The 18,682-nt window shown below is 36.6% G+C and overlaps 1 protein-coding gene across 5 annotated transcripts in view; it reads right to left on the minus strand.

Moving 5' to 3' along the window:
- Positions 1-18,682, minus strand: part of UGGT2 (UDP-glucose glycoprotein glucosyltransferase 2) — a 186,417-nt gene that overhangs the window by 137,881 nt on the left and 29,854 nt on the right. For 3 of the 5 annotated variants that reach the window (XM_049853119.1, XM_049853118.1, XM_049853117.1), the window contains exons 5-7: positions 17,516-17,690; positions 5,605-5,701; positions 2,156-2,225 (exon numbers count right to left, since the gene is read on the minus strand). In XM_049853119.1, coding sequence (XP_049709076.1) covers positions 2,156-2,225; positions 5,605-5,701; positions 17,516-17,690 — 342 coding nt within the window. Of the gene's footprint in view, positions 1-2,155; positions 2,226-5,604; positions 5,702-10,578; positions 10,665-17,515; positions 17,691-18,682 lie in introns of those variants that run through there. The other 2 variants (XM_049853120.1, XM_049853121.1) reach the window with 2 other exon arrangements.

Raw genomic sequence — 18,682 nt, forward strand, 5'->3', positions numbered from 1 at the left:
TATAAGAAATCCAGATTAAGCAAATCGACAGACAGGAAGTAGCTGAGTGGTTGTCAGGAGTTGGGATGCAAAGGGAATGGGGAGTGACTGCTAATAGATACAGGATTTCTTTTAGGAGTGATAAAACTATTCTGGGATTCGATAGTGGTGATGGTGGCAAAACCTTGTAAATATACTAAAAAACAATGAATTGTATAGTTTAAAAAGGTGAATTTTATGATAGATTAATTATACCTTAAAACTGTTATTAAAAAATATATCAATAAACTTAAGATAAAAAATAAACTGAGTACATAAATGAGTTGCTAACATTTTTAAATTAACTGAAAAATTAAAATTGGATCAATACAAATGATGTACAAAATTAAAGTTAATTTTATTATTTGTTCTCTTCAAATTAAAACACTTCCTAAACAAATCTGATTATGTATGTTTATTATTTACCTGACTTTTAAGCCAGAATGTTAAAATGGGCTTAAGCAAAACAAGTTACTACTTCCAAGTACAGAAAGTTTTAATTCATACAGTGACACCACCATATAATCTGAATGAATAATAAGGTTAGAAAAAAAAGCTACAGGCTAATAAATATTTGGTAATTTATTCCTTGGTTTATGCTTGTCATTTCGTGTTTTCAAGGTTTAGCCAATTCTCTGAATGTTCAGCCTTTATTTGTGGGACAAATAATTTGGTCTGCGTAAAAGGAAAGAGCCGTATATTTAACAGACCTAATATAGGCTTCTGAGATCTCAATTAATATTCTTCTAGTTATCCCACGGATGGTGAGTATCAGAAATCGAGTCCTAATGCTCAACTTAAGAAGTAAAACAGCTCTAACTAATGAATAAATTTCCAGTTTTAAGATTAAGAAATAAAAATAAGCTTTAACGGTGAATAATTCAACATAGTGCAACGGCTCAGAAGTTTAACTTGCAAAAAGCTGTTCTAAATTAATAAAAAAAGATGAGCACAACGAGAAAAAATGAGCAAAGGCTAGGAATAAGCAATTTATCCAAGAATAAATTCAAAAACCAATGAAAATATGAAAACAAGTTTAATATTGCTATTAATAAATTTCCAATATTTAACTGTTTTTGACTACAAATTACAACATAGTTTAGTCTGGTAAAATAAATGCAGAATTGCTTAAAAAAAAAAATCATTTCCATGTACTGGATTAACAAAGATTCAAAGAAGTAGTGTCAACGGTGAGTAACGTTCTGGGAAATAGACACAGCCACATACTGGAAGCAGTGTATGTATTAGGATAATTTCACAGAGACAAATTTGGAGATATGCATCAAAAATTTCAAGAAGTACATATGTATTTATTAATTTTTCTCAGGAATTTGTGTTAAAAAATGAGAGGTATACACAAATTTGTGTATAAAAATACCAAGGAAAGGTAAGGAAATAACCTAAAGTTTCATTCTATGCGATTGTTTTAGTAAATAATGGCACATCCCACAGGATATGAAAATAGCAGTTGAACAATCTGGTTTGACTGCACAACACAGCATGTCACGGATGCATTTATCTGTTACTATAAATAGGTACGGAAAGACCTGTACTAGAACAGCAGTAATTGTTGAATTCGTAGCAGCTATTTTACAATTCCCACCGCCCATTTGCCAGTTTGTAGTACTGTGGTGGCAGCTTGTGTGTTGCAGCTTGTGTGTTGCTATGATGCTGGAAGCTGTGTCACCGGTATTCTGAATACCAGTAGAGTCAACCATAGACAGACCAGGAAAAAAGGTCTGGTGATCAATTTCCAAAAATCAGCCAATGAAAACCCTATGGATCAGAACAGAATATTGTCTGATATTGTGCTAGGAGGCACTCAAAACACAAGTAGCTACAACAGACTCGAGCATAGCAACAATACCGAAGGCGGTGCAGGAGTGTCAACACTTCACTCTATTATACTTGGGGTCGCCATGAGTCGGAGTTGACTTCATGGCAACTAACAATAACGTTTTACAATTTTGTGGTTTTTTGCTCTCCCAAAGTTTTTGACATTAGCTCTGTTACTTCTGTAATAAAGAATTCTGTATATAAAAAAGAAATGTGAAACATGTATCAACATAGCACACTGAATCAATTCCTTTAAACCAAACTTGAGTATAATACCAATTTTATTTGTATTCAGACTTACTTTAGTCTCCCAAAGAGAAATCCTTGAACTTCACTTGCTTCAGTCTCATCTTCTACAGTATTATTCACAGCTAAATTTTGAAAAACACAAAATAAAAATATTTCCAGGCTAGAAAAGGATTATGTAATCAAGAATCAGAAGAACTCAAATTAATTCCCTTTGTTTCGCCCCTTCTTTCCTGGACCAGATCAGCGACACGTGCATGTGTACACGTGCTTATAACTCCTGAGTGTGCTCTCTCTTTTTAATCAGGCTTGACTGATTATTAAATATTTAATCATCTTAATTAATAGTTGATAGGTTTTTTTCATCATCAAGTTCTGCTTTATAACTAGAAGTGATAAACACAAGTGCCTGGGACAAATTCTGGGTTCACCTCTTAAGCCAGGCTGAGGAACCCAATCCCCGACAAATAGGAGTTCTTACATATTTCAATACCTGTAAGCAAGGAGTCTTATAGGTTCCTATAAAATAAATCAAAACTTCTGACTTCAAAAAATAAGCATATTTTATAGTCATTTTCCTTCCCTTCTCCTTTACTTACCAAATAATTACAATATAATATACCATGTGGTAAATCATGTATGTGAAGGGTACTTTGGCATTATAACCACCTCTGACCTTCCCAGCATAGAAGCTGCTCTCCGACTATCAGAGGGGCCCAGCTCATCAAGTATACTTCTCCCTCTCTCTCTTCTGAAGGTCAAAATCTCTAGGGCTACAGCTAAAACCCACGGGTGCTTTACTCCAGTCTTCCTTTTCCTCCCTTTCATTCACTGTGCAAACATTACTGACTGCCTACTATCATGCCTGATGCCTATCAGGACAGACACTAGGAAGAGAGACATGACAGATTCCAGAGGTGTGTCTGTGGGGGGTGCAGATGGAGGAGGGGGGATGCTTGCCTCTGGGTGCAAGTCCAAGGGTGCACCAGACGAGGCACGAAATGACATTCTGAGTCACAACAAATGTGAAAAGCACCTGACAAAGGCAGCCAGTCTAGAGGTGGTAGGCATTTCTGCTGACTACTTGCTGCTATCAACGTCTATTCATCTTTAAATTGGAGGAGGGGTGCAACTCAGAAATTGCCTCTGGGCACTTGTTACCTTCCCTATGCCACTGACAGACCCTGCTTGGTGAAAAAAGAGAGAGGCAAATAAATAGGTATTTTTAATAGTGTGAAGAGCTTTTGTAAAGCAGGTAGTAGAATTATACAGAATAAAGAAAAGGAAAACTCATCCCCTGACAGAGCAGGAAGACACCTGTCACCTCAGAGGTACTGACTGGTACCTGAGTCTTAAAAGATGAGGTCCTAGATACAACAAAAGAGGTTAGAGAGTGGGAGGAGGGATTTCAGGCAGGAGGAAGAGCATATGCAAAAGGAGCAAAGTACAGAGCTCATAAAGGCTTGGCAGAGCACATAGGCATTCAGGAGGGAGAAGCTTTTTCTATACAGTAGTTCAGTGCTACAGGACCAGAGGGTACAAACGAGAGAGGGTTGGGGGGAGGGTGATAAAGCAGAAAGAGGGATACTGAAAAAAGCTTTGTTTGCTGTGCTATAGGAATTTGAATTTATGAGGCAGGTAACAGGGACTACTAAAGGGCTTTAGCCAGTGGAGTTAGTCAGATGTTCCTAAGAAGTACATTTTGAAAGCACTGTGGAGACTGGACTGATTAATTCATGCTGAGAGCACTGAAGGCTAAAGACCAGAGAGAAGCCCAGTCAAAAGTCCAATACACGCATGCAGGTAAGAAAAATAAGAAGGAATGGAGTGGCATGAAAATGGAGGAGGGAAGATACAGTCCAAAGATACGTGAAAGGTTGATCTGAGAGAATTTACTAGATAATCTGTTAACACATATGTGACCATCTGACTCTTAAAGAAAATGCTACAAGCCCAAGGATGATTATTAAGATACTAAGTTATAAAACTTGGATCCACAATCAACAGCCATAGAAGCAGCAGTCAAGAAATCAAAAGACGCATTGCACTGGGAAAATCTGCTGCCAAGGACCTCTTCAAAGTGTTGAAGAGCAAAGCTGTCCCCTTGAAGACTAAGGTGTGCCTGACCCAAGTCATGGTATTTTCGATCGCATCATATGCATGTGAAAGCTGGACAATGAATAAGGAAGACCGAAGAAGAGTTGACGCCTTTGAATTGTGGTGTTGGCAAAGAATATTGAATATACCATGGACTGCCAGGAGAATGAACAAATCTGTGTTTGAAGAAGTGCAGCCAGAATGCTCCTTAGAGGCAAGGATGGCAAGACTGTGTCTTACATACTTTGGGCATGTTGTCAGGAGGGATCAGTCCCTGAAGAAGGACATCATGCTTGGCAGAGTACAGGGTCAGCGGAAAAGAGGAAGACCCTCAATGAGATGGATTGACACAGTGGCTGCCACAATGAGCTCAAGCATAACAACGATTGTGAGGATGGCGCAGGACCGGGCAGTGTTTCGTTCTGTTGTGCACAGGGCCGCCATGAGTCGGAACTGACTCGATGGCACCTAACAACAAGTTATAAAACACTGTAAAGGTATATATAGCTTAGACAGAAATACATAAAATCTGGACGTTATTATTTTTACTATAGTTTTTCAGTAGCTCTTTAACCAAAAGTATTTAGAGTAATACAGATCTTTATTTGAAGCACTTCTGGTAGGAGCAGCAGAGCTAAGTCTGTGATCAAGACAGGGCCTTCACCAGCAGCTCTGAATACAAAAACAAAGTTAAAGCAGGAGCCAAATCTGAGTACATTTTTAAGAATGAGTTAAATATTCTTTCTTAATCAAGAATCAGGTATAAATAAATTTTAGATTAACCAGATTACAAATGAAAATTCTTTAGGTCTCCAGAGTATCTCTTATCTTGAGCTAGGATTCACAGAACAACTATAGATGAAGACTGGTTTATAGATCACAACAAATCTAATCTACCTCAGCTAAATAAATAATTCACAGGACTCTTCCACTTTCCTTAAAAAAAAAACCATCATCCTAATGTCATTACAAATAAATACTTCAGACAAAGCTTCCTAAGCCAGTGTGTCACTGATGGGTTACGGATTGACCCAGCTACCAATCCCCTTACACCCCAGAGTGGCTGGGTAGAGTCTGGGCCAGTCTAAGCTCTTAGGTCTGTCAACTCTAGCCATAAGCATTGATTACCTCAGTTTACATTTTTTATGTGTTGCTAAAAATGGTTGGAAAGCTATTGGATCTAAGCAAAATAATATACTCACTCTACTTTTCAGACACAATACCATTAAGCTCAATACATTTATTTCCATTTAGAATTAAATTCCAAACTAAGTAGGAAGACATTCGCTCCCATCTCCATCTTCAAATTAACATATGTGGGATTAAATTCATTAGATTTTTTTAAAAACAAAAGTAGGTAAGTCTACTAATTTTCATTCTACTCAAATTCAGAAATAAAAAACTTACTTTTAACTTGGGTATCATCCAGCGCTTTGTATTCTGTACTCTTTATTGCTAGCTCCACACCATAGCCAGATAAGTACATTTTCCGTGAGCTCGGTTTCTGTTCAAAACATGTATTTGATAAAATAAGAAAATATTTAGTTAAACATCTTGTTTTAAATTCAGTATGATGAGTATATTAAAACATCAGAATAAATTACTGAAGCTGTTCAGTCAGTATGACATATTACTTGAGGGTACCATTTATAGTCTGCCTACACACTCTATCAAGAAACCAGAATTTGCTCGATGACCACCTTCTGACTTTCTGACTACTTTCTCAGGACTACTGTTTTAATTACTCATGGCAACATTCCCAGCCTGTCTCATGAGTTAATTAACAGAGGATCCAGTATTGTCAAGTTTCAACAAATCTGTACTCCTATAGAGGATGGAGCTCCACAAGCTTTGCTAAACCAGCAAATGTTATTCATTTGCTTGTTGTCTAGATGTAGGGCAACTAGAATGCTGACAACAGCAGAGAGCAGAAAGTAGAGGCAAAGGATACAAAAACCCAGTGCCTTAAACAAGGTAATTAAATTTTTCCTCACGTTTCTAAATGATTAAAATATACCAAAGGCTGCAAATTAATATTTGTTCTTGCAACAGGCTGCAACTGTCAAAAACTAAGTTGCCTAAAGTAGTTATTACCCAAATTTAGGTACTCAATTTTCCCCTTTCTATTTTTTATTTTATGCAGGGCAAATATAATATGCACTTCTGGAGATTACTCCAGTAAGAAACACTAGTCACCAAATTTTTTCAAAAGGTATCAACCTCGATGATACAATAATATATACGCTATATGTGAGAAGATAGCTAAGGTTCTTTCCAGCTTCCGGACTGACATTCTTATCAGTTGTGCCTCAACCATTTTGCGCATTATTTTAAGGGCTAGGAAATCCGTTTAATCTACTGCTCAGCAAACTCCCTTGAAGATGCTATGTGTCTTTGCTTTAATTCAGGTTTGCACATGGGCAGTTTTGCAATTCTAAACATAACAGAGAAACGGGGTAAAGATCAGGGGGACAGAGAAATGTAATAGTTTATTACTCTTTTTATTCTCCCTTTCCTCCTATCCCTCTCCCTCAGCCTTAAACTAGGTATACTTACAGAGTTACTATTCCCTGGCCTATTCTATTTTCAAATAAAATGTAAGAATTACGCTCAGATGTGCAGACAGGCATTTAGCATTGCTGCCCAAGCTAAAATTTAATTTGCTAATTTCTTAGGCAAATACTATAAGGAAAGACAGCATGTTGAACTAAGTTATTTATTAATAACAGTAATCTGACAAAATTGAAAATCTTTTAAGGAGTTTTCAATTTCATATAGCTCAATTTAAAAATACATTTGAATGTCCACTCAAAAGGCAATCAGTTGGTGGCTAAGCAAAAATTGAGGCTATAAAGTCATATACCTTTTTATAGCTCATAAAAGAAATGCAATTCCACATAACCAATTTCCATTATCAGTTCTGGAAAGTTATTAGCTATTCATTAATAAAGACAAATGTTTATTAAATCCATATTTACTCTGTCCATTTGAAATGTATTAATATAAAATTTAAATTGTAGTTAAGTAGGTTTAGATTTGCAAACCAAAATGCTCAAATAATAAATCAACTGGTGAAAATCTTTCTTGTATTTTTGTTTCTTCTTTCCCCAGAAAAAGCTATCTGTTCAAAAGGTAGTATTAACATAAGTCTATTTTTATTAAAATTACATGTTGGATAAATTTACAGTACAGTGAAACCTGCGAAAGCTGGAAACTCTTTAAGGCAGAAAGCTGTCAGAGGAAGAAAATTCAAATACACTATTTTCCACTACGAAAGAGTGATAAAAAAGTGCTAAGACTGCACCCTGTCAAAGGCGGAAAACTTGTGAGACCCAGAAAAACAAGGCAGTCCTGTCGAGTTCCGGCTGTCACAGATTTCATTATATAATTACTCTGAATGGATAAGATAATCATTCATTAAATAGAAGGCTATAATTTGATGCTACAAAAGGATCAGAGAGTTGGTTAGCATCACTTCACAAAATTATATATTAACGTTTACATTCTCCAAAGAATAACTCGGGATACTGGTTCTCAAAAGACGAATATGCCTCTTAGGTAGGCCGGCATACTAGAACCATCTTAAAGTGAAATAAATCTACTTGTATCTCCCATTCCTAGTCTGATGGGCCTTTCTTTCCTCTCTGCCCCACCCAGAAGAGAGTAACAGCCTTTATGAACCTCTGCTGCTGATGGAAATGTAGCGATACCTCTGGCAATCTAAGTTGGTAAAAAGACTGTGAGTCACTGGTTTAAGAGAATTAAAAAAAAAAAAAAAAATCAAACCCACTGCCTTACAGTCAATTCCAAATACTTCTACAACGATTTATTATTGCTTTGAGAAGTTATAAGGTAGCTTCAATCAGCACTAAGAAACCTAAAATTTGGACTCCTCACTTAAGCAGCAGATTTGTGGATTCTACCAAGCATGTAAAGAATAATTCAAATTTTACACAATCTCTTCCAGAAAACAGAAGATGGAATACTTTCCAACTCATTCTATGAGGCCGTGCAATAACCTAATACCAATACCAGACAAAGACATTTCAAGAAAATAAAACCAAAGATAATATCCCTCATGAAAACAGACAAAAACAATGAATCAAATATTAGCAAATCAATTCACAATATATAAAAAGCATAGTACATCACAACCAAATGAGATTTATCAAAGGAATACAAGATTGTTTCAACATTCAAAAATCATTAAATATAATTCATCATGTTAACATTATATTAATAAGGCTGAACAAGAAAAAACATGATTCTCTCAACAGATGAAAAAATTGAACATCCATTCCAAATGAAAACTCTTGGCAAACTAGAAAAAGAAGGAAATTTCCTTAACTTAATAAAGGGTGTGTAACAACAACAACAAACCCTACGTTTAATATCATACTAAAGTGCACTCGAAGAGGCAAAGGAACTAGATTAAGCAAAACATTCTAGAAAGGAAGAACCAAGTTGGAAGACTCATGCCACCAATTTCAAGGCTTCCTACAGGGCTACGGTAATCAAGACTGTGGTACTAAGATGAGGATGGACACACATCAGTGGCTCAGATCAGAGAGGCCAGAAACAGATGCAAAAATAAAGTCAATTATTTTTGACAAGGGTGCAAAGAAAATGCATTGGAGAACGGATAGTCTTTTCAACAAATGATGCTGGGAAAACGGGTCATTCATCCACAAAAAAAGAAAATGACCCTTGTGACACACACCTCACAACTTCCATAAAAATTGACTCAAAGTGGGTCACAGACCTAAATGTAAAACATAAAACGATAAAATTTCTAGGAAAAAATATAGAAGAAAACCTGTATGACCTTGAGCTTGGCCATGAGTTTTCTAGGTTTAACACCAAAAGCACAATCTATGAAAGAAAGAAACTGATGAACCCTGCTTCATCAAAATTAAAAACTTTTGCTCTACAAAAGGCACTGCTGAAAGACTGTTAAGACAAGCCACAGAGTGGGGAATATGCAGACAAATAAAAAATCTGATAATGGCTTGCACACAGAACATTAAAATTAAATGTTCTATTAAAATTCAACAAAAAACCTCAAACAACCCAATTAAAAAAAGCACATATGAGCAGACGGCTCACCAAAACTGTACAGATGCCAAATAAGCACATGAAAAAACATTCAATTTCATTAGTCATTAGGGAAACACAAATTAAAACCACAAGCTAGCTCTAAAAAAAAAAACTAGAATACCTAAAATGCAAAAAAAAAAAAAAAAAGAGACACTAATAAATGGTTGTCAGAATGCAGAGCAGCTGAGCTCTCATTTGTGGCTGGTGGGATTGCAGAACTATATATAGGCTTAACTTATAACCTAAAAATAGCACTCACAGGTATCTACTCAAGTTAATTGAAAACTTACGGTTCCACAAAAAAGTCTGTATAGGAATGTTTACTACAGCTTTATTCATAATCGCTAAAAACTGGAATTAACCAAGATGTCTTTCAACAAGGGAAAGGATTAAAAATTGTGGTATATTGACACAATGGAATACTATTCAGCAATAAAAAGGAATGACCTATTCACTCACACTGCAACATAAACTAACCTTAAATAAATTTTACTAAGCATAAGACTACAAGGCTATACACTGTATGATTTCATTAATATGACAGTCTAGAAAAAACAAAATTATAGAACAGAAAATAGATTTAGGCCAGAGGTTGGGAGGAGTGTGTATGACAACAAAGAAGATAATACAGGGGAATTTTTAGGGTGAAGAAACTTCTGTACAGTACCAGAGTGACTGATACGTGACAACTGACAAAACTTAAACTGTGTATCAGATTTACTTCTAAAAAGACACTCAACTAAATGGTGAAATAAGAAAAAATGTTAACGAAAGATAAAGTTCAATATACACAGGGAACAATTCTCTCCCAAATTAATCAGTGACGCCAATGCATTCCCAAACAAAATTCCAACAGAAAGTTTTCACAGGACCTGGAAAGCTGATTACAAAATTAATATGGATGTTTAACATGTAAGAACAGCCAAGATATTTAGCGAAATGAAAACTAAAGGCAGAATTCTACTACCAGATATCAATATTTAAATATATATCAATTAAAAATGGTATTATATTTGTGTAGAAAAGACATGTAAGTCATTGGAAAATGTTGAACAGAGAGTCTAAAAACATACACGTGCACATATGAGAACTTGGTATGTGATGGAGTGGAATACAGACTTGACTGTTCAATAAGTTACGGATTTTCAAAATCCTGATTTCATAATCGATAGTGCCAATGATTTTCAACATGGAAAAAAGTAAAATTACATCTCTACCTCACAGTATATTCAAATAAAACCCGGATGGCTTAAAGACTAAAACATAAAGAATTATCACTCTTACCAGAAAATATAGGAGAACGTTTTTATGACATTGTGAAGGAAACCAGTACAGAAAAGCCAGATAACTTTGACTACATCACAATTAATACTTGTGTTCAATGAATAAAGTCATTAGCAATTCAAAAAACATGCACACACACCAGAAATACACTAGTATATGTTTGCAAAGTATGGAACAAAGCATTAGTATTGAGAATATACATGCAACATTGATCAACAGGGAGGAAAAAAACAGCCAAAAAATGAAAAAAAAAAAACAGCCAAAGAATAAAACAAACAAACAAAAAAAAACAGGCAAAGGGAATGATAGGCTATTTACAAACATACTTGTAATTTTCCTATGTTAAACATTAATAAATAAATCATTAATAATCTGGGAAATTCAAAATAAAACAACATATCAAATTTGTACCCATTAGATTGGTAAAAATTAAATAGAACAATATCAACTGCTGGTAATAATATTAATTAGATCAACTTAGAGAAAATGGCAACACACAGAACAACTGAAAATATGATATAATCGAGAACCAATGGTACTGAAGGAAGAGGTCCGAGCTGCACTGAAGGGAACGGTGAAAAACAAGGCTCCAGGAATTGATGGCATACTCATTGAGATGTTTCAACCAAGAGGCAGATGCTGCACTAAAGGGGCTCACTTATCTATGTTAAGAAATTTGGAAGACAGCTCTCTGGCCAACTGACTGGCAGAGAACCACATCTGTGCCCATTCCAAAGAATGGCGATCCAACAGAATGCGGGAATTATTGAACAATATCATTAATATCACATCCAAGTAAAATTTTGCTGAAGATGATTCCAAAGGAGTTGCAGTGGTACATCAACAGGGAACTGCTTCAAATTCAAGCTGGATTCAGAAGTGGACATGGAAGGAGGGATATCTTTGCTGATGTCAGAAGTATCTTGGCTGAAAGCAGAGAATACGAGAAGAAGGTTTACCTGTGTTTTATTGACTATGCAAAGGCATTCCACTGTGTGGATCATAACAAATTAGGGATAACATTGCAAAGAATGGGAATTCCAGAACACTTAATTGTGCTCATGAGGAACCTGCACCTACACCAAGAGGCAGTCATTCAAACATAACAAGGGTTTAAAGTCAGGAAAGGTGTGTGTCAGGGTCGTTTTCTTTCATCGTACTTATTCAATCTGTATGCTGAGCAAATAATCCAAGAAGCTGCACTATATGAAGAACAGAGCATTATGATTGGAGAAGGCTCTTTAACAGCCTGCAATGTGCAGATGACACAATGTTGCTTGCTGAAAGTGAAGAGGACCTGAAGCACTTACTGATGAAGTTCAAAGACGACAGCCTTCAGTATGAATTGCACCTCAACAGAAAGAAAACAAGATGCCTTACAACTGAATATTAAGCAACAGCAGAATAAACAGAGAAAGGATTGAAGTTGTTAAGGATTTCATTTTACTTGGATCCACTATCAACACCCACAGTTGCAGCTTTCAGGAAATCAAACGAAGTACTGCATTGGGTAAACCTGTTGCAAAAGACCTCTTTAAAGTGTTGAAAAGCAAAGATGTCACTTTGGGGACTAAGGTACATCTGACTCAAGCCATGATATTTACAATCCTTAGTCCTAAAGCGACATCTTTGCTTTTTAACACTTTAAAGCAGTCTTTTGCAGCACATTTGCCCAATGCAATAGGTCATTTGATTTGACTGTCACTTCCATGGGTGTTGATTGTGGATCCAAGTAAAATGAAGTCTTCACAACTTCTTCTACCTTTTTTGGGTTTAACATGATGACATTTTTTGATAGAGTTGTGAAGATTTTTGCTTTCTTTATATTGCAAAATTCTATCACCAAAGCCATATTTTCCAATTACCGATCCTTCTTTATTTTCAGCTTTTGCATTTCAATCACCAGTAATTATCAATGCATCCTGATTGCACATCTCATCAAGAAATCTTCAGTTTCTTCATCTTTGGCCTTAGTGGTTGGTGCGTAAATTTGAATAATAGTCATATTAACTGGTCTTCTTGTAGGTATATGGATATTATCCTATCACTAACAGTGCTGTACTTCAGGACAGATCTTGAAATGTTCTTTTTCGTGATGAATGAGACACCATTCCTCTTCAGTTTGTCATACCTGGCATAGCAGATCATATTACTGTCTGATTGAAAATGACCAATACCAGTTCACTGCAGCTCACTAATGCCTAGGATATCGACCTTTATACGTTCCATTTCATTCTTGATGGCTTTCAGTTTTCCTAGATTCGTACTTCATACACTTCATGTCCCAACTATTAATGGATGCCTGCAGCTGTTTCTTCTCATCCTGAGTCACACCACATCAGCAAATGAAGGTCCCAAAAGCTTTACTCCATCCACATCATTAAGGTCGACTCTACTTTGAGGAGGCAGCTCTTCCCCCGGTCGTATTTTGAGTGCCTTCCAACCTGGGGGGCTCATCTTCTGGCACTGTATCAGACAATATTCTGCTGCTATTCATAAGGTTTTTACTGACTAATTGTTTTCAGAAGTAGACTGCCGGGTCCTCCTTCCTAGTCTGTCTTAGTCTGGAAGCTCAGCTGAAACCTGTCCACTATGGGTGATCCTGCTGGTATTTGAAATACCAGTGGCAAAGTTTCCAGTATCACAATATAAGCCAACACAGTATGACAAACTGACAGATGTGTGGTTCATCTGCAAAACTTATTAGAAAGACAAGAAACAAGGTGTTCATCACTGCATTGATTTTAAGGCTAGAAAAGCAGAAACTAAATGATCCATGAAAAGGTGCATGGATGAATAAAAAATATAACAATTTAGCAACATAATAACATATTTTAAATTAATGAATTTGATTGCATCAAAAATTTTGAGTTAAAAAAATACTGAAAAGAGCAAGCAGAATAATAAACCAGTTACATAATTTTAATAGACACAAAAAAATTATACTCTATATTGCTAAAAGATATTAAAATATTTTGAAAAATGAACTAGGGAAACACACAAACACAAAACAGGAACAGGCTCTGAGGAAGTGGGGTAGGGTAGAATTCAAACAGAGAATTGGGTCAAAGGGAATTTTTTTATCATCATCTGAAATATTCTAATAATTCTCATGTTACATATATAATTAAAATTAAACATTTAAATCAGATACATAATGGAACACGAAAATTTTTTCATATCATTAAAATTGGAAACCTCAATGAAATAAATGATTTTTAAAGAAAATTTCTAATACTGAATCAAGAGTTATAAATTCTGAAGAGACAATAACCCTAAAGGAAAATGAACAGGCAATTCTGTTTTCACGTCTCCCTCTATCAAGACTCCTCACACAGATCTTGGTAGTTTGAGCTGGAAACAGGTCAACGTGCAAATAAGGACTCCAGGTAAATCACACATGGGAACTGTTTGCTTAATTTTTCTAAGCAATTTGAATTGAATATTACCACCCCATGGCATACACAAATCAATAATTTTTTCATATTCATTCATTCAACAAATATCTTGTGCTAAATGTGTACCCGACATTGTTCTCCATGTTGGAGATAATAGCAATAAAAAAACAAAGTCCTTGCTCTAATGGCAATATTCCTGTTGGTGTGGATGTGTGGGTTGGGAGTGTTAAAGAAACAAAATTTGAGATATTACAGCAATAAGCCCCCAAACGTCTGTCAGTTTGTCCTACTGTGGGGACGTTTGTGTTGCTGTGATGCTGGAAGCTATGGCACCGGTATTCAAATATCAGCAAGGTGACCCATGGGGGACATGTTTCAGCTGAGCTTCCAGACTAAGACAGATGCGGGAAGAAGGGCCCAGCACTCTACTTTTGAAAAGAATTAGCCAGTGAAAACCTTATGAATAGCAGCGGAACACTGACAGTGCCAGAAGATGAGCCCCTCAGACTGGAAGACACTCAAAACAGGACTGGAGAAGAGCTGCCTCCTCAAAGTAGAGTTGAGCTTAATGATGTGGATGGAGTCACGTTTTTGGGATCTGCATTTGCTGATGTGGCATGACTTGAAATGAGAAGAAACAGCTGCAAACAGTCATTAATAATCAGGATGTGGAATATACAAAGTATGACTCTAGGAAAACAGGAAATTGTCAAAAATGAAATGGAATGCATAAACATAGATACCGAAAAGAACTGGTCGATATTCAACCGTTTCAGGAGGCAACCAATGATCAGGAACCGAAGGTACTGAAGGAAGAGGTCCAAGCTACACCGAAGGCACTGGTGAAAACAAGGCTCCAGGAATTGACGGAATAGCAAGTGAGATGTTTTGACAAACTGATACAGCACTGGAAGCATTCGTCTATGCCAAGAAATTTGTAAGACAGTTACCTGGTCAAATAACTGAAAGAGATCCATATTTATACCTATTCCCAAGGTAGCTGATCCAATAAAAAAAAAAAAAAAAAATTTATTTATTTATTGATCTAATAGAATGCGGAAATTACAGAAAAATATCATTAATATCATAAAAAAAATTTTTTTTTAATAAGTAAAATTTTGTTGAAGATCATTTAGAAGCGGCTGCAGCAGTACATCGACAGGGAACTGCCTGAAATTCCAGCCAGATTCAGAAGAGGATGTCAGACAGATCCTGGCTAAAAGCAGAGAACACCAGAAGGATGTTTACCTGTGTTTTACTGACTATGCAAAGGCATTCAACTGTGTGGATCATAACAAATTATGAATAACACTGCAAAGAATGGGAATTGCAGAACACTTAATTGTGCTCATGAAGAACCTGTACATAGATCAAGATGTAGTTGTCTGGAAAAAAAAAATTTTTTTTGTTGTTGTTTGAAGGGCCATATAAACCAGAGATTACATCAGCCTGATACCAGAAGAACTAGATGGTGCCTGGCTACAACCGATGACTGCCCTGACAGGGAACACAACAGAGAACCCCTGAGGGAGCAGGAGAGCAGTGGGATGCAGACCCCAAATTCTCGTAAAAAGACCAGACTTCATGGTCTGACTGAGACTAGAAGGACCCAGGTGGTCACGGCCCCCAGACCTTCTGTTGGCCCCGGAGAAGAACTACTCCCAAAGCCAACTCTTCAGACAGGGATTGGACTGGACAATGGGATGAAGAGGGACGCTGGGAGGAGTGAGCTTCTTGGATCAGGTTGACAGCTGAGACTATGTTGGCATCTCCTGCCTGGAGGGGAGATGAGAGTGCAGAGGGGGTTAGAAGCTGGCGAAATGACACAAAAAGAGAGAGCGGAAGGAGGGAGGAGGCTGTCTCATTGGGGGAGAGCAACTGGGAGTACGTAGCAAGATGTATATAAGTTTTTGTGTGAGAGACTGACTTGATTTGTAAACTTTCACTTAAAGCACAATAATAATAATAAAAAAAACTATATGAGACCAAAAAAAAAAAAAAAAAAAAGATGCAGTTGTTCAAACAGAACAAGGATACTGCGTGGTTTAAAGTGTGGAAAGATGTGCATCAGGGTTGTATCCTTTCACCATACTTATTCAATCTGTATCTGAGCAAATAATCCAAGAAAGTGGACTATATATAGAATGGGGCATCAGGATCAGAGGAAGACTCATTAACAGCCTGCGTTAGGGAGATGACACAACCTTCCTTGCTGAAAGTGAAGAGGACTTGAAGCCCTTACTGATGAAGATCAAAGACCACATCTTTAAGTATGGACTACACTCAAAAAAAGAAAACAAAAATCCTCACAACTGGACCAATAAACAATATCGTGATAAACAGAGAAAAAGACTGAAGTCGTCAAGGATTTAATTTTACTTGGATCTACAAGCAACACCCATGGAAGCAGCAGTCAAGAAATCAAAAGATGCATTGCATTGGGCAAATCTGCTGCAAAAGACCTCTTTAAAGTGTGAAAAGGCAGAGATGTCACCCTGAGGACCAATGCGTGCCTGACCCAAGCCACGGTGTTTTCAATTGCCTCATATGCATGCAAAAGCTGGATGATGAATACGGAAGATCAAAGAAGAACTGACGCCTTTGAATTATGGTGTTGGTGAAGAATATTGAATACACCATGGACTGCCAGAAGAATGAACAAATCTGTCTTGGGAGACGTACATCAGAATGCTCCTTAGAAGCAAGGATGGCGAGACTGTGTCTCACATACTTCAGACATGTTATCAGGAGGAATCAGTTCCTGGAGAAGGACATCATGCTTGGTAAAGTTGAGGGTCGGCGAAAAAGAGGAGGATCCTCAACAACATGGACTAACACTGGCTATAACAACACGCTCAAGCATAACAACAATTCTGAGGATTGTGCAGGACCAGGCAATGTTTCATTCCATTGCGCACAGGGTCGCTATGAGTTGGAACTGACCTGAGGGCACCAAACAACAACAACAACAACATAGTAATATGTGCTATGAAGTCTTTAAAACAGACTAATGTGACAGTGTATGATGGCAGTGGGAGGCAGGAAGGGTGGGGGATAATACAACGCAGTTCACCGGAAACCTGAATGTGAGGGTCAGCTATGTGAAGAAATAGGGTTGAGAGCATTCCTATCCCATGCTTAGGACTTTAAGATACACTATCAGTGTACTGGGTTATCAGTGCAGCTAGTAAACCAGATTTCACCATCATGAAACATTTACATTAAAAAGAGTTATATTTGTGAGTCCTAGTTGATTTTATACACATTACTGCAATAAGTTTTATATTTATCCAAGTTTTAAATCTGAGCCAGATATATTACAGGGGAAAGAGCTAAAAATGTCATACCCCCTAGAACAGACACAGAAACCCAATATGTTTTTCCATGTAAAATTCACATGTTTAACAGTTGTGCTAAGTAAAACAAATACAAGAAAAGTGACTCTTTTGGTGAAACTTATTATATAAATCTAGTAATGAAATTATCATAAAAGTTATTTTTCCACAGCAAGAATAAACTTGGAAAAAATAAGCACAGACCTGAATATAATGTCGAAGAACATACAGAATTTCTCCACGGCGAGCTTTTTCAGACAATACTTTGTGAAATTTACCAAAGATTCTGGTACCCATTTCTGCATAGAGAATAACCACTGGTAAGTTTTCTTTGTTCATAGGAAATTTATGATCACCTTTAAAAAGGTAAGGTCTGGGCCTGAAATGAAAATGAAATGCAAATTTTAAATAAATTTAAAGTTAATAAATACGAGGATTTCAAAAATATACCACGATACTTTATAATTTCTGTTTATCAAAAGTTTAAAGGATTACATACATCATCAGAGAAAAAGAACTTAAACTGCCTGTGGTGACTATGTGCATATAACTTCTAAATTACAGAAATTTTGTTACCCCAAAAATAAATCTTAAAAATGCTTTATTTTCCCACAAGACTATCTTTAAACAATACATATATTGGCAGCATATTATTAATGAAATAGAAGTTGTTTTCTTCATTTGAAAGAATGTATTTTTTTTTATTATAGCTTATACATCCTGAAAATGGGTTCCAAACACTTAAAAAATAGTCATTGCTGTATACAGAGAGTATGGTACTTGGTATGAACAACGACTCAGTAAGTTTTTGAAGACAAACGTAATAGAAGCATCCTATGATCTGGACCTACAATAATAAACAAAGACTTCAACTGACGCTTTGTCAGGCGCTGTACTAGACTCAGCTCTTGGGGCGGCGCAAACAGTTTGTGCTCAACCACTCACCTAAAGCTTGGCAGTTGAAACCCACCCGATAGCAACACTGGAGGCCCTGGTGGAAAAACCTCATTGACAACACCCAGGCATCTGACTAAAATACCAGAAAGGTCAAACTTTAGGAAGAAGGATCACACCCTAGCCTAGGGCAAGGTCAAAGACAGCCTAAACCCAGGACCTGTCAAGATCTGCAGCAAATGATGACTTGGAGGTTGAGTCACACCAAATTACAGGGGCTTGGGAAATATATTGGACATATCCATTCTAAAAAAGCTTAAAACAAAAGCTACACAATTTCAAGGTGATTAGCCAGTAACTAAACATCCTACTAAAACTCAACATTCTTTAAGAGAAAGATGACAGAATCCAGAGTCTCTATAACATATCATCAGTAATGTCTAATACATAATAAGTAGTACTAGACATGAAAAGAAA

Source organism: Elephas maximus, chromosome 14 (genome assembly GCF_024166365.1).
Source record: "Elephas maximus indicus isolate mEleMax1 chromosome 14, mEleMax1 primary haplotype, whole genome shotgun sequence".
In the NCBI taxonomy this organism is placed as follows: domain Eukaryota; kingdom Metazoa; phylum Chordata; class Mammalia; order Proboscidea; family Elephantidae; genus Elephas; species Elephas maximus.